Consider the following 14,062-nt stretch of genomic DNA (forward strand, 5'->3'; position numbering starts at 1 on the left):
GAAAGGCTAGAGCAGACTTAATTCCTGCAAATTTATTCAAATTTGCGGCGAAAACTTGCCGTATCTCACAGGATGGAAGAGACAGCGAGGCTGCAGGATACCAGAGCCGACAGATGAAAGGTGAAAGATGGCTGCCACGTTGGCGAAATGAGTGGGTTGCCATCGGGGGCACGTGACTACTCATAAGCCATTAGACCGCGCGAGACAGGACCTGCCACTATGCCTCCACAGAGTCCTGGTTGTCGTTCCTTGCCCATCTCCAGGGCAAAGCAGAGGAGGCCATCAAGGATTGTCGCTGGTAATTGTTGACTAATTGAGCCCAGGCATCGGAATCGAAGGCCGGAGTCCTGCCAGTGATTTAGAGCGCGCTTAGCAGTTTGGACATGTGTCGTGTCTGCGGCTGCTAATGAGCTGCAAATCGTGAGGTCCTGTGTACGTGCAGGAGTCTTTTTTTGACACACATGAGGCCAAACGTGAGGAGGCTTGGGTCAGTCTTGAACTGGGAATGCCATGAACTGGGCTTCATTAAACTCTGAAAGCGTAGACGAAGATTAAATCAAAACTATTTGCATATATGAACACTTTTTCTCCTCGTAAAGCGATGACCCCGTTTTAAAACTAAGCTCATTTAATATTTATAAAGCAATTTACTCTACACATATATTATTTCAGTTTTCTGCACATATGCACCTCCTTCCAAAATGTTTCCATTTCCCTCACAAAGTCATAAAAACTTTAATTCAATAATTTAACCACTTAAACCATCACACAACCAACATGTGACTATTAAAGGACATTTTTATTGTCCTTTACTGAGTATGGAGGGTGCCAATGGCAGTGGGTAGTCTGGTTCTAATTTCGGCTTTAGTTGTCGACTCCTGACAAACAAAAACCTAAACCGAACTGAATATTTGGTGGCTTTTCGCTGCTTTCACTTTTCACTTTTGAGTTGGGACTGTTACACAAATGGAACTCACTGAAAGAAAATCAATTAACTAAAGCAAACACGCGGCCACAGAAACAACAATGGCCTACTTCCCGCCCTTCATCCGTTCCCTTCTACGGGTCTGACTACATCCTGTCAAATGATCGTTTCGGGTGCGGGTTCGAAAATTAATTAAACCTCATTTGATGCAATCCTTTATGCCGGTTCGGTTCTGGCCATGGACCCAAATCCAGCTGCCCGGACGGCAATTAGGACGGCCCCCCCAAAATATCAGGCCCAAAATCCTCAGGCGCCTGAAATTCCTGGCAAAGGACAAGCGAGAGGGCAGGACATGTTACATGTTGATGGTAGTTGTGTTATGTGTGCGGTTATGTATATGGCATGACTGTCATTTGCTTTATGCACACGCCGAGGAAATATTCATGATTGCAGTTAACAAGGACAATTATGATTGATTTATGTGCGTGGTGGTCACATCCCAGGACCCTGGTTCTGGTTCTGGTTCCTGGCCATTAGTGGCCAGGCAACTAAGTGTGCGAATTGCTTTACGGCCAGGTGTGATAAAATTTATACCTACATGCTACATAGTATTATAAAAGATGCCTTGAGTGGCTCGTTAAAAAAGTGAAAAACCATTAAGATTTGCCGCTGAGCTGTTGAGCTGCTGAGCCGCTAAATGAAGATTGCAAGTGTCTTCTATTCCAACGAAAACATAACATTTAATTGGATTACATATATGAGCGCGTTAAATATGAGCGCCGGCGTGGAAACTCATTTACATTTTGGACGAGTATCTCGTGGTGGCGTAGTGGCGGACGTTAAGTTTATCAACCTTTATGGCCAAAAAGTTTTGTTATTGCTTATGCAAATGAGCCAGTTAAGCTGCCAAACACGGTTTAATTACACCGAATCTCCGGAGAATATCTGGAAAAATCAACCGTTGACCCCTTGCACTCAGCTCATCAGATATTTAAATAAATTCGCATTTATTTCTCGCTCCCGATCGAAGGCTGTGAATAATTTAAGCCCAAATTGTTTTCAATTATTTTGCGAAAAGTTTATCGAGATACAGTTGCCGTTGCAGCCGTCATGCAGCATAATTAAATGGTCCTGGCAGGGGAGCAATAAAATTTCCGATTGCCATCAGGACAGGTGCAACAAACGAAAAGCCCAAACGCCAACAAACAAGTTGCCGAAAATGTTTGCCCACATAATGCAATTTTAATTGCACACAATGTTTTGTTTAAAGGCAAATTAGTGTGCGAGTAAATGGACAAAACGCTATGTAAATGTACATAAATGTATATATAATTGGTTATGTAAACAGAGCAGTCATAATTTGCGGCAGGCGAATCCTTTTCGGGGCCCGCCAGCCATGTCCTTTGCCGCAATCGATGTCGTTTATCTTCTGATTTGTTGCCAAACGAACCAAAACAAATCACTTGCTTGAACGAAGCGACCGATCCGACAACTAAATTTCAGAGCACCAGCGAAGGTCCTGCTGCCTCAAGGAGCTGCAGCTCCTTTTTCCCTTTCTCCAACCACCACCGTCGTCTGTTCGCCTTTGACGGCTTCCCTTAGCTGCTGTTGCGAATGAATTGTTGCCATTTTTCAGGCATCTTTGGCAAACTCGTGACGGCCGGCGTTTCGCAGAAAAGGACATGGCGGCAAAAAAAAGCTGGGAATTTGTGACGCCTCCATCTTGTGTTAACAATGGCAGCTTGCCACGCCCCCTCCTTCTGCTCCTCGGGAGAACAAAAGGTACAAATGTCGCCGAAATTTATTAGCGTGCATTAACCGACACAAGGACTCGTCGGGATATACACACCATATATTAATACAAGAGCCTACGTGTATGAAGCAGCAATTGTTTCCTTTCGGCTCTGGATCTGGCTCTTGCTCTGACTCTGATTCTGGCTAAAGTGCACATTTGTTGTCTTCTTTATTTGGCCCGAAGAAGTTAATCAGGATTTGTGTCTCATCCTGGCACGCACTCGCTGATAAATTAATTTGTGCCCTGGCTTCCTTGACATTTTATTGAAATTTGCATAAACATAATTTCCGAAGGGCTGTCGGTAAATCCTCTAAACAAAATAAACACTACTCACAAAGTAAACTAAAACTGAACAACAAAAACTCTATTATTTCAGTACATTAACTTTGGATTTATTGTTTATGGCATTCAGGAGGGTATGGGCGAGGGTATGGGCTAGGGTACAGGCCGATTCAATGGACACGAACACATCGATGGGCCAGAGTCAAAGTTGCTGAAGAAATATTGACTGGAAAGTTGGCTAAAACTTGCCAGCACGTGAGACTTTTAAGGAGGCCTTGTCCTTGGCCAGACTTACTTTTAACTTCTCCCCAAAGTGGGAGCTACTAATTGAAAGCGCCTTTGTCTTGGGCCGCCACATGTGGGCATCCTTCCCGGGCACATCGCATGGCTGTCATAATATGCATTTTAAATTACGTATGCACACGCGGCGTATGCGCAATATGACGAACAGCAGCCGCCGCAAATTTCCTTGTCATATATAAACACACCCACACAAAGTTGGCCCAGAGTGTCTATATGGTATATGCACCAGACACACGAATTCTCGGCGTTCTTTATTTTATAGAGAGAAATTTTCATGAGGCAAACCCACTTGGCTTTTGTTTTCTGCCAAGTTTATGTTATACAATTTTCGTTTCCATTTCCTTCGCTTGCCGTTTTTACCCAGAGCTCGTAAATCTTTGAGGAGCGCTGGCAAAAATGGAAAATTGCCCATTTTTTGCGAGTGTGGGTCATAAAACGGCAACAGATCAATATAACATTTATTTATATACTCGCCATAAAAGTGCCATCCCATCCCAGCGATCATCGGAGGGTGTTCTAGCCAGTTCTAATTAATTTGTGGCTAAAAATCAAACCGGAAACAAGAGTAAAAACTTGGCTAGCCTTGGAATTTATGGCCTGCAGCAGGCCGGAAGTGTCACTTGGCAACTGCAAACTAACTCTGAAGAGCCCAACTCCCCGGCATTGCCGTGTGTATTTATGTAGCGATAAAATTAAATTTATTTTAACGCCAACCAAAGGTGCGAAGCCCGGCTGGCTGGTGGGCGTGGCTTGTGCACACATAGTCGAACATTATTGCCAACTTGGTGGCAAGTTCTGTGTTTGAAAACTATCCCTTCTCGGCCAGGAAATCGCTGGAATCGCACATTCCCTGCCCCTGCCCCGGTCCAGGCCCAGTCCCAGGCCCTGGCCGGTAAAGCACCTGCGATAAAAGTTTCTGCGCCATTTTCCACTTTCTTTATGCAGATGTGAGTGTGATTGTGATTGTGATTCCGATTGCGACTACGACTGGGCTAGAATTTCGGGAATACGCACCAGAGTTTACCCCCGAAAGCCCCCGGAACAGTCGCTGCGAGTAATGCAGCCCATAAACCAGCCGACAAATGCAATGATATTGCCAATGGTCGTCGTGGCCGTGTTTAATCTGCCGTCCGGAGTTAATATGCCTGCCGCAATGCAGTGCCAGACAGCGAACGTACTGGGGGACTGGGTTTGGATTGGGGTTTTGGGTTTCGGCAAGCCCCTTCCTTGCCTGCTGGGCCAGACACAGAATGTTGCAGAAGCCCGATGCCAGATCTGTCCTGGGAAGGAGTTTAAAGCATGCCCCTTGGCAGCGCTTTAATTTTTGCAACAAAAAAATGTATTCAGTCGATTGTCATTTAAAAATCCATTAACACAGATCCGCTTTTTTGTTAGAATATTTAAAACAAATTGAGTTTGAACAAAAGTTAGTCAATATTTTTTACCGTGAAAGTTATGGCCACAAATAAAATTATGGATTAATTTATTAGCAAAGCAGCATCGACAGTTTTTCAACCCCAAGCCATAAAAGCTTGCACTTTTTTTTAAGCATAAATAGGTACAGTTAACTCCATATTTATCGGTGTGGGAAAAAAGTCGGAATAACTCAGCCCCCAAACCACTGAATTTTTGATTAGCTATCGCCAACCCCACCGCAGGATATATGATTTATGCCAACCAAAATTGTATTAATTAAAACACTTCACAGTTCGATGGGGAGTGAGCATATTGATTTGCCTTGATGGGACGAATGGGTGCTACTGTCGATGATTTTATGGTATCACTTATGGTTATGGTGATGAATATTCCGGCTATTCGATAAGCTGATAAAATGCTCCCATCTAATCACTACCTTATAAATAGATGCGGATTGTGCGGCCGCGACGTAGACGGATCGCAAATGTCGACAAAGAAGAGTGAGCCCGCGACGCAGGATTCGCTGGTCCATCCCCAAGTGGCGACATTTTTTCGGTTGGCCTACAAAAACCACTCCCAGTGGAGTGCCCTCGGGTCCGCCTTCTTTGTCCTCGTCTCGGGTGGCATGAGTCTGGCCTGGGGGGCAGGATTCGCCATCCACTCGTCGCACCGGGAGTACCTCCTGCTCACCTTTCACATGCAAGTGGCCTGGTATGCCACTGCCACTTTGGGCGCCCTCTTTGGGGCCTTCTTCACCCACCGGCTGCCGCAACAACCGATTTACGTAAGTTTCGTTCGTGCGAGGAATTAAATAAATATAAATACTTCACAGATACTCTGCTCCTGCCTGGTGATTGCTTCAGGCATCCTGTTCCTTGCCTGGCCGGAGAGTCCGGGCGCTGTGATCGCAGGCCGATACTTGGATGGCCTGGCCAATGGTCTGGTCTTCGTGCCCGCCCTAAGCACCGCGGGCGAGATCGCAGTGGGCGGAGTCCGCGGTCTCCTGGCCGCCACCGTGGAGCAGCTAAGCTCAAACACTGGCATCCTGATGCAGCTGCTTTACACGGCTGTCTGGCAAGTGGAGTGGAACGTGGCAATTGTGGCGGACCAAGTACACGGAGTGCTTTCGATAATCTACGGGGTGGTGGCCCTGGCCATGGCCTTGGCCCTCTGCGTGGAGTCGCCGGTCCACCTGCTGACGAGGGCCAATGAGCAGAAAGCAGTGGTGGCTCTGCGGCACTTGCAGCGGCCTTACATGGTGACCAGTGAGACCCTGTTGCGGCTGGACGAACACAAACTGTATGTGTCTACATACCGGGAGATGGGCTGGTGGTCGAGCCTCCAGAAGGGACTGCCCTCGCTTGTCAAGGTCCTGGCGCACAGACTACTCGGAAGCATGTGCCTCAACCTGGTCATTTGGAGTGCTCTGTACGAAACTGCCAGCGAGGTGATGAGCTACTTTCAAGCCTGGCCCTATGTGGTGTTTGGGGTACTGCGGTGGTGCGGCTGTTTCTGTGTGGCGCCCCTAATGGACACCACAGGTCGCAAGTCCCCAACTCTCTTCGGCACATTTTCGTTGGGAATTTTCGCCTTCGCCTTTGCCTTTTTGGTGGCCCGGACTCCGCATATGATCGCCGCCTTGGTGGTGCTATTCCTTCTGCAATTCTTCGCTGGAGTGGGTCAGTGCTCCTCGGCGGTTTACCTTACAGAGGCCTTTCCTTTGAGCCTGAAGCCCCACCTGGTTGCCGCATCCTATGTTCTGGAGCAGCTCACACGGCTAGGACTCTGCAGCTTTTCGCCATTGGAGAGTGACATCATCGCCTACTTTTACGTCCTTGGAGGACTCTCCATGGTGTTTTTTCTACTCGGAATTTTCTGTCTTCCGGAGACGAAGGTTATCCCTTTAGCGGAGGCTCAGCAGAAGTTTTCCAAATGGTTCAACAAAGATTTTTAATAATAAAAACTTGGCTAAGTCGGCCACTGCCACTACTTGGCCTTTGCAATCAAGTACGTTTATTGTTTTCTTATCAACACATCAGAATCACCATTGTTAGATAAAAAATATGAGAAAGGGGATTCCCAGAGAACAAGGTTTATTTTGTTTTTCGATGGTAGACCGTAAGACATGCGAAGAATAAGCTTAACAAAGATTTACAAGCTCTATCAGTCAACCATGTTACTCATGCCACTTATGTATATAATTATAATTACATTATAAAACAAGGAAAAAAAAAAACAGCAAGTTCCTTAGTAACAGATTGGGAATAAAAACAAATATAAGCGGAAACTTTTATCTTATCTCTTATCTTAAAGACTTTAAACTCTTAAACGATTAACTCTTCCGATTCTTTACCATTTTTCATCCGATTCTTGATCGGAATATCTTAAACGATTTGTGGATAGATTCTCCATTAATCTGCATCAAAATCTAGAAACAAAAAATTGTTGGGAGTTTTTTCTTATATTTCCTGGGGGGTCCCCTTCAAAATTATGAAAAGTGCCTGGGAGCACAATATGAGCTCCAACGATGGCCATATCTTTGCCAATTTTCATCCGATTCTCGATCAAAATCCCTTAAAAGTTTTGTGAAGAAATTCTCCATAAATCTGCACCAAAATCTAGAAACAAAAAATTTTTGAGATTTTTTCTTAAATTTCCTGGGGGGTCCTGTTCAAAATTATGAAATGTGCCTGGGAGCACAATATGGGCTCTAACGATGGCCATATCTTTGCCAATTTTCATCCGATTCTTGATCGGAATGCCTTAAACGATTTGTGGATAGATTCTCCATCGATCTGCATCAAACCTATCAACGAAATATTTTTTGAATTTTTTCTAAAATTTTATACGATTTATTTATCTATTTTCGACCATTCTGCTTTAGGTTTTATCAAACTTTGTAAAATTTTCCGGTGGTCCCCTGAAAAGCAGTTACATTGGAACATTTGTACATACATATATTTTTATTTGTATTGTACAAAAGGTCTTATTTTAATGGATTGTTTCCGTTGTTACTTTTATTACTTCTTTGAATTATAAACAAGAATATGAGAAACAAGTACCAAAAATATTGGGGGAATACCATTATCTGAAAATGGATTTTAATGGCCAATTGTTTTCTAGGAATCTGTTTATGGAATCTAATCTAACGAGGTGTTTCGGCCATGGCCTGGGAACTTTTTCTTAGAATATGAATCAGATTTATTATGGACTTTGTATTTGAATTTCATTTGTATCAGTTTAGTGTATCGGTTTAGTCATAAATCCTAAATCTAGCCTGGGGAACCACAATTCTGTGGCATCCCAGTTGGTGGAATCGTCGGGCACTTGACTCGCAAATCACTAGGGGGAATGTAACTACGTACGCCAAATATTGGACAAACACTGCGATAAAGGCTTTATCGGTTGAAGCCTTTTATTATTGTTGCTACTTTGTGTAATCATATTTCGATAAGCCACTCACTGAAGTGCTGCTTGTGCTAGCTCGATCTCGAGGAAATAAAAACCAATTTGACGGCCTACGAGCGAACAGTTTCGCACCCACCTCGGACTGAGCCGGTTGTCCTCCAGTGGAATAAAAAATATCAACAGCAGTATGCAGAACGATAAATTCGCACCACCGCCACTCGGGTTCAGTTCCGCACCACCGCAGCCGGGGCAGCCGCAGCAAGGATATCCGGCTCAGTATTACGGGCAGCCCCAGGTCACTCCAGCCATGAACTACGGAGGACCACCACCACCGCCTCCGCAACCACCGCATGAGGCACCTACCAGAGTGCCACCACCGCGCGATGGATGCTTCGCTCGCGGCCGTAGAAACAAGCCGCAAGGCAGTGCCTTGAGTTCAGGTGCGTTGATTTCAGGGCCACCCACCTGTCCGAGTTCTGGCGATGGACATAATCTTATCTAGTTTGGTTTATTCTCGGAGTAACTATTGATTTCTAGTGATGACGCCATCAATAAATCAAGACCACCAAAAAAAAATAGTCCCCATAACCTTACAATTTTATAATCTATAATTTTTGATACTTTCGGTTAAAGAATATAACAAATTTAAAGTGTGGTTTTTTTAATTTAAAAGTGCATAGATGGCACATAAATTAATAATTAATTTTTCTCCATTCAGCTAGTCTAATATTTCTATCTGGAGGACTCAACATTGCGTGGTGCATGGGTTTCCGAGGACCAATACGATATGTTGGCTCCAAACATAATAGTATCGCCTGGTTCATTGGTGGCATTATTGGAGCCGTGATCAGTTGCTTCCTCACCAACAAAGTGGCCAAGAAATATGTCATGGTAAGTTATAAACGCTCTAAAATTCTCTCTTCAGTTTACTATATGTGTCTTATCACGTTCCTCACAGCAATTCGCGTCGGTTCTGGTCTCAATTGGAGGAGTGGTGATTGCCTGCACCAAACAGAATGAAGCCGCCACCGTAGCAGGTAGCTACCTGGATGGCATCGCCAACGGGTTGGTATTTGCTCCATTTTTGGCCCTGGCAGGAGAGCTGGCTGTGCCCTATATGCGAGGAAAACTCGCCACCAATATGGAGCAGCTTAGTTTTCAATGCGGAATCCTGCTGCAGATCATCTATACCAGCTCATGGACCGAAAACTATTATTATTCCAATGGTTTCTCCTCTGAGAACCTGAAGGGAGTGATAAGTGCACTCTGTGGTCTTATGGCCATAATTATGGCCACATTTTGGACCATTGAGTCGCCGGTTTTGTTGTTGGCCAACAACGATGAACAAGGAGCCCTAGATGCACTTCGTCGGCTCCAGAATCCGTCCACCCTGACTGATGAGACCTACGAGCAGTTGGCGGAGCACAAGCGCTACTTGGCTCACAACAAGGATATGTCAAAGGGACAGAGCATTTCCCAGGCCCTTCCCACCTTCCTGCGACTCGCCTATCTGAGAGCCATGAATGCCATGAGCCTCTCCAGCCACGTGGCCTGGACCCTGGCCTTCTCCATTTACCTCCAAGGAGAGCATTACCCGGAGGGCTGGTACCTGCTGTTCGCCTTTTTCCGCTTCTTTGGAGCTTTCATTCCCGCCTTCGGGATAGATTCCTTGGGCAGGAAGAAGCCCCTGCTGCTTGGTATGATCATTGCATGCGCCTTGGCCTTTGCTATTGGAGTCCAGTATAGCTGGGTCCATCGTTTCGAGGGAGTGACGATTCTCGTTGTTGTATTCGCGTTCTTTGTCGGAATGGCATTCACAGGAACCTCGGCATACCTGTCGGAGGCATATCCTATGGGAGTGAAGCAGCACTTCATCGCTCTCACCTTCATTGTGGAGATGTTTGTATTCATGATTATCACGCTGATCGATTTTAACATATACTACGGCGGCTCTCGATTCTTTTATGCCGTTGGAAGCCTCTACATAGTCGGTTTCATCGTGGGAGCCGTTTCGCTGCCGGAAACACGAATGATGACTCTGCGAGGCGCCCAAGTACAGTTCAGCAGAGTTAAGAACACTGAGTTCAACTGATGCGCAGGATAAGTGTTGGTCTAATTTAATTTAGCGATTATGTAAAGCTCAATCCCATTTTGTTTCCCCTCTTAAGGAGTTTAGCTTTGTAAATGCCTAATTAAAAGAAGTTTAAAAATTAAATTATTATAATTATACCAAACTAATTAACGAGTGCAGTCTTTATTCAACTTTATAAAGAATGAATGGTTTAAGGTAATCCAAAAGATATTGGACCTTGGGTCCTTGGGAATTTTTGACAAAAAGACAAGGAAACAAGAAAGGAAAGCTAACTTCGGGCGGAGCCGAAGTTTATATACCCTTGCAGTTGAGTCGCAGTCCGCTAGGTGGCGCCACGCATCTTATATTATTAGATATATAGCGGATCGTATATAGTTCACCGATCCTTATGAAATTTGGCATATCGAATTATTTTGCCAAAGAGGAACCCCCCTTGAAACTCCCATCCTTCTAACTTGAAAAACAACGAAGTTATAGCATTTCCGATCAATCAGTTATATGGCAGCTATAGGATATACTCGGCCGATCCTTATGAAATTCGACAAATCAGATTGTTTTTCCCAAAATAGAATCTGTACCAAATCCCATCTTTCTAACTAAAAAAACCCCAAAGTTATGCCCATTTCGATCGTTCTATGACAGCTATAGGATATAGTCGGCCGATCCTTATGAAATTTTACACAAGATATTTTGGTCAAATATAACATGTGTGGAAAGTCTCAACCCTCCAACTTAAAAAACACCAAAGTTATGGCATTTCTGATCAATCAGTTATATGGCAGCTATAGGATATAGTCGACCGATCCCGGCCGTTCCGACTTATATACTGCCTGCAAAGGAAAGAAGGATGTGTGCAAAGTTTCAACTCGATAGCTTTAAAACTGAGAGACTAGTTTGCGTAGAAACGGACAGACGGACAGACGGACATGCTCATATCGACTCAGGAGGTGATCCTGATCAAGAATATATATACTTTATAGGGTCGGAGATGTCTCCTTCACTGCGTTGCACCCATTTGACCAAAATTATAATACCCTCTGCAAGGGTATAAAAATTGGTGGGAGATTTATATGAAGAACCTATCTAGGATCTAAATTGGTCTAAAAATCGTGAAAGTCAACCACTTGAGGATCGATTGGCTAATGAAAAAAATAAACATACGGCACGTGTATAAACCCATTGGTGTTTTCAAGAGTATGCTTAAAATCCACTTGGGCCGCAAGATTCTAGGGAACACACTTCTAACTAGTTTTATTATACACTATAATTACTATAATTTATGAGTAAAGCCCCTCCTATAACTAATAAAAAAATATAAAAGAAATTTGTAAGAAGTAACAAGTTTCTTTTCATTAACTAGCAACAAGTTAAGAACGCTTGAAGGATCCAACAGTTTCAAGGTTTAATTTCACAAGACTATTTAACAGGTATAAGGTAATTTTAGATTGAGTCCAATGGGGAATTCCCCCTAGTAGAACGCAGCTGTGACGAATTTTTTATTGCAACTCTTGAAAATATAGATAATATTCTTCTTGTTGGGTTTCAGCAGCTAATAGCGTTCAAGTATTTTTGGTTTTTATTAGGAATTGTCATAAACTCTCTGCTTCTCGTCCATGCTTATAAAAAATCGATGAAACGTTTTAAACGATAATGTTATATTGCTTTTATATATGTTGATATACGAATTGGCAGGTTAACCCCCTAGAATGTGGGTGTACTATATATTTTCGAAATCGTTTTGATAAGAGACCACATGCTTATCGCAGTGACCATTACCTTTTTATCAATACCGTTTGGAAACATTATCTTTTCGGCCAAAATAGTCTCCTATTGGCAATTTCATTAGCCGAGACATTCCGTCAACCAGTTACGAGTTGATTATACGCCGTGTAGGTTGCACCACGGAAAAGTAGAGTTCTCTGGCCATGAAGAACAATTACGCACCACAGGAGCCACCACCTATTGGCTTTAGCTCCGCACCACCCCAACAGGAATACGCGCCACAGTGGGCCAATCCCCATGCAGGATATCCACCACAGTCGGAGATAGGATTTGCACCACAGTCCCAGTTAGGATTTCCACCACAGCCGCAGCCAGGATATCCATCACAACCACTGTCCCGATTTCCCCCACAACAGAGCTATCCGCCGCCAGGATATCCTCAGCCCGGCTATCCGCCGCAGTACTATGGAAATCCTCCACCACCTCCACCACCAGTGGTGGTGGTTAACAGCCATGGCTGGATGAGTCGCAATCAGAAGAATAAGCCACAATCAAATGCTGTGGGTGGAGGTGAGTCATACCAGTTCAAAGTCCAAAGATCTCAAATGAACTATTATCTCTTGGGACTAAAATATAATAAATACGTATTTCTCATTCAGCTGGCTTAATATTTGTATCCGGAGGAATGAACATAGCGTGGAGCATTGGATTCCATGGGAATCTCTACTTCAAGGTCACTCAACACAATTTCTTGGCCTGGTTCATTGGTGGCATTATCGGAGCTTTTGTAAGTTGTTGGCTCACAAATAAAGTGCCGAAGAAATTAATTTTGGTGAGTAAATCAATTGACTAAAGTGTTCTATTTACTAAACTCTCTCCACCTTAGATTTTCAGTTCGATTCTGGTGATGATTGGTGGCATTATCTTGGCCAGTACCAGACACAATGGCAGTGCCACCCTGGCCTGTTCCTACCTCGATGGCATCGGAAACGGGCTGATCTTTGCACCTTTCTTGGCCTTGGCCGGAGAGGTGTCGGTGCCCTATATGAGGGGTCTAATCTCGGCGAGCATCGAGCAGATGTGTCTCGGACTAGGCATCCTTCTGCAAATCATCTACTCGTCCGCCTGGACCGATTCTAAATACAGCTCCTTCAACAGCGAGAATTTGAAGGGAGTGCTGAGCATTATCTACGGACTATTGGCATTGGTAATTGGCTCGCTGCTATGCGTCGAGTCCCCGGTCATCATGTTGGCCGACAACAACGAACAGGGTGCCATGGAGGCCCTGAAGAGGTTGCAGAGACCCCACACCTGGACCAGCGACACGGACCAACAGCTAAGGGACCACAAACTCTACTTGGCCCAGAACAAGGATCTGTCAGTGGGACAGAGCATCTGCCAGGCGATCCCCACCTTCATCCGACTGGTATTTCTGCGGGCCCTAAATGTCCTGAGCATTTCTGACTTTGTGGTCACCAGCTTTGTTTACTTTTTTGTGAATTCGTATGGGTTGTCATACTATGTCTGGTTCTGTGTATTTGCCGTCAGCCGATGGATGGGCAACTTTATAGCCACTTTCTGCATGGAGTCGGCGGGACGCAAGAAGCCCACTCTCTTGGGACTTCTCGTTTGCGGGGTTCTCGCCTTTGTAATGGCTGCACAGTTTAATATTTTAACCTACAACACCGGAAACACCATTATGTTGCTGGTCTTCCAGTTCTTCGCCGGAGTCGCCTTCACAGCCACGTCCCCGTATCTCTCGGAGGCCTATCCATTGGGTGTAAAGCAGCATTTCATAGCCTTGACCTTTATGATCGAAATGCTAGTCTTTATTATCATTGGGGTCTGCAGATGGTCACCAACCGGTGGTGCCATTTACTTCTATATCATGGGCGGACTCTACATATTTGGCTTTGTCTTGAGCATTTTCATTTTGCCAGAGACCCGAAGGTTGACATTGAGAGAGGCCCAGGACAAGTTCAGTGGATTCATCAGCCATGGTTTCTAAATGAATACCCAGAAAACCAAACAATTTGCAGCTTATATTAGTCGAGATCAGAGATAATAAATATTTACAGTCGTACCAGCACTCGGTATTGTTTTTCCCAATCACATTTCA

The 14,062-nt window shown here is 44.5% G+C and overlaps 3 protein-coding genes across 3 annotated transcripts; all 3 read left to right on the forward strand.

Annotated features, from left to right (window-relative positions):
* Window positions 1–5,087: 5,087 nt before the first annotated feature.
* Window positions 5,088–6,725, forward strand: LOC6506480. The gene is made up of 2 exons (XM_001957758.3): window positions 5,088–5,505; window positions 5,554–6,725. The coding sequence occupies exons 1-2, from the start codon at window positions 5,137–5,139 to the stop codon at window positions 6,673–6,675; spliced, it is 1,491 nt and encodes a 496-aa protein (XP_001957794.2). The 5' UTR covers window positions 5,088–5,136; the 3' UTR covers window positions 6,676–6,725.
* A 1,513-nt stretch (window positions 6,726–8,238) lies between these two features.
* Window positions 8,239–10,367, forward strand: LOC6506481. Its single transcript, XM_001957757.4, has 3 exons — window positions 8,239–8,569; window positions 8,848–9,020; window positions 9,088–10,367. Exons 1-3 carry the CDS (start codon window positions 8,317–8,319, stop codon window positions 10,219–10,221), a joined length of 1,560 nt encoding a protein of 519 aa, XP_001957793.1. The 5' UTR covers window positions 8,239–8,316; the 3' UTR covers window positions 10,222–10,367.
* Window positions 10,368–12,065: 1,698 nt separating this feature from the next.
* Window positions 12,066–14,032, forward strand: LOC6506482 (facilitated glucose transporter protein 1). Its single transcript, XM_001957756.4, has 3 exons — window positions 12,066–12,513; window positions 12,603–12,775; window positions 12,830–14,032. Exons 1-3 carry the CDS (start codon window positions 12,147–12,149, stop codon window positions 13,949–13,951), a joined length of 1,662 nt encoding a protein of 553 aa, XP_001957792.1. The 5' UTR covers window positions 12,066–12,146; the 3' UTR covers window positions 13,952–14,032.
* Window positions 14,033–14,062: the final 30 nt, after the last annotated feature.

This window comes from Drosophila ananassae, chromosome 2R (genome assembly GCF_017639315.1).
Source record: "Drosophila ananassae strain 14024-0371.13 chromosome 2R, ASM1763931v2, whole genome shotgun sequence".
Taxonomy (NCBI): Eukaryota; Metazoa; Arthropoda; class Insecta; order Diptera; family Drosophilidae; genus Drosophila; species Drosophila ananassae.

Coding starts and splice junctions, on each gene's coding strand:
- LOC6506482 (XM_001957756.4), top strand. CDS start 12,147: ATGAAGAACAATTACGCACCACAGGAGCCACCACCTATTGGCTTTAGC. Junction 12,514..12,602: donor ATCAAATGCTGTGGGTGGAG/GTGAGTCATACC, acceptor TTTCTCATTCAG/CTGGCTTAATATTTGTATCC. Junction 12,776..12,829: donor TGCCGAAGAAATTAATTTTG/GTGAGTAAATCA, acceptor TCTCCACCTTAG/ATTTTCAGTTCGATTCTGGT.
- LOC6506481 (XM_001957757.4), top strand. CDS start 8,317: ATGCAGAACGATAAATTCGCACCACCGCCACTCGGGTTCAGTTCCGCA. Junction 8,570..8,847: donor AGGCAGTGCCTTGAGTTCAG/GTGCGTTGATTT, acceptor TTCTCCATTCAG/CTAGTCTAATATTTCTATCT. Junction 9,021..9,087: donor TGGCCAAGAAATATGTCATG/GTAAGTTATAAA, acceptor CGTTCCTCACAG/CAATTCGCGTCGGTTCTGGT.
- LOC6506480 (XM_001957758.3), top strand. CDS start 5,137: ATGCTCCCATCTAATCACTACCTTATAAATAGATGCGGATTGTGCGGC. Junction 5,506..5,553: donor TGCCGCAACAACCGATTTAC/GTAAGTTTCGTT, acceptor AATACTTCACAG/ATACTCTGCTCCTGCCTGGT.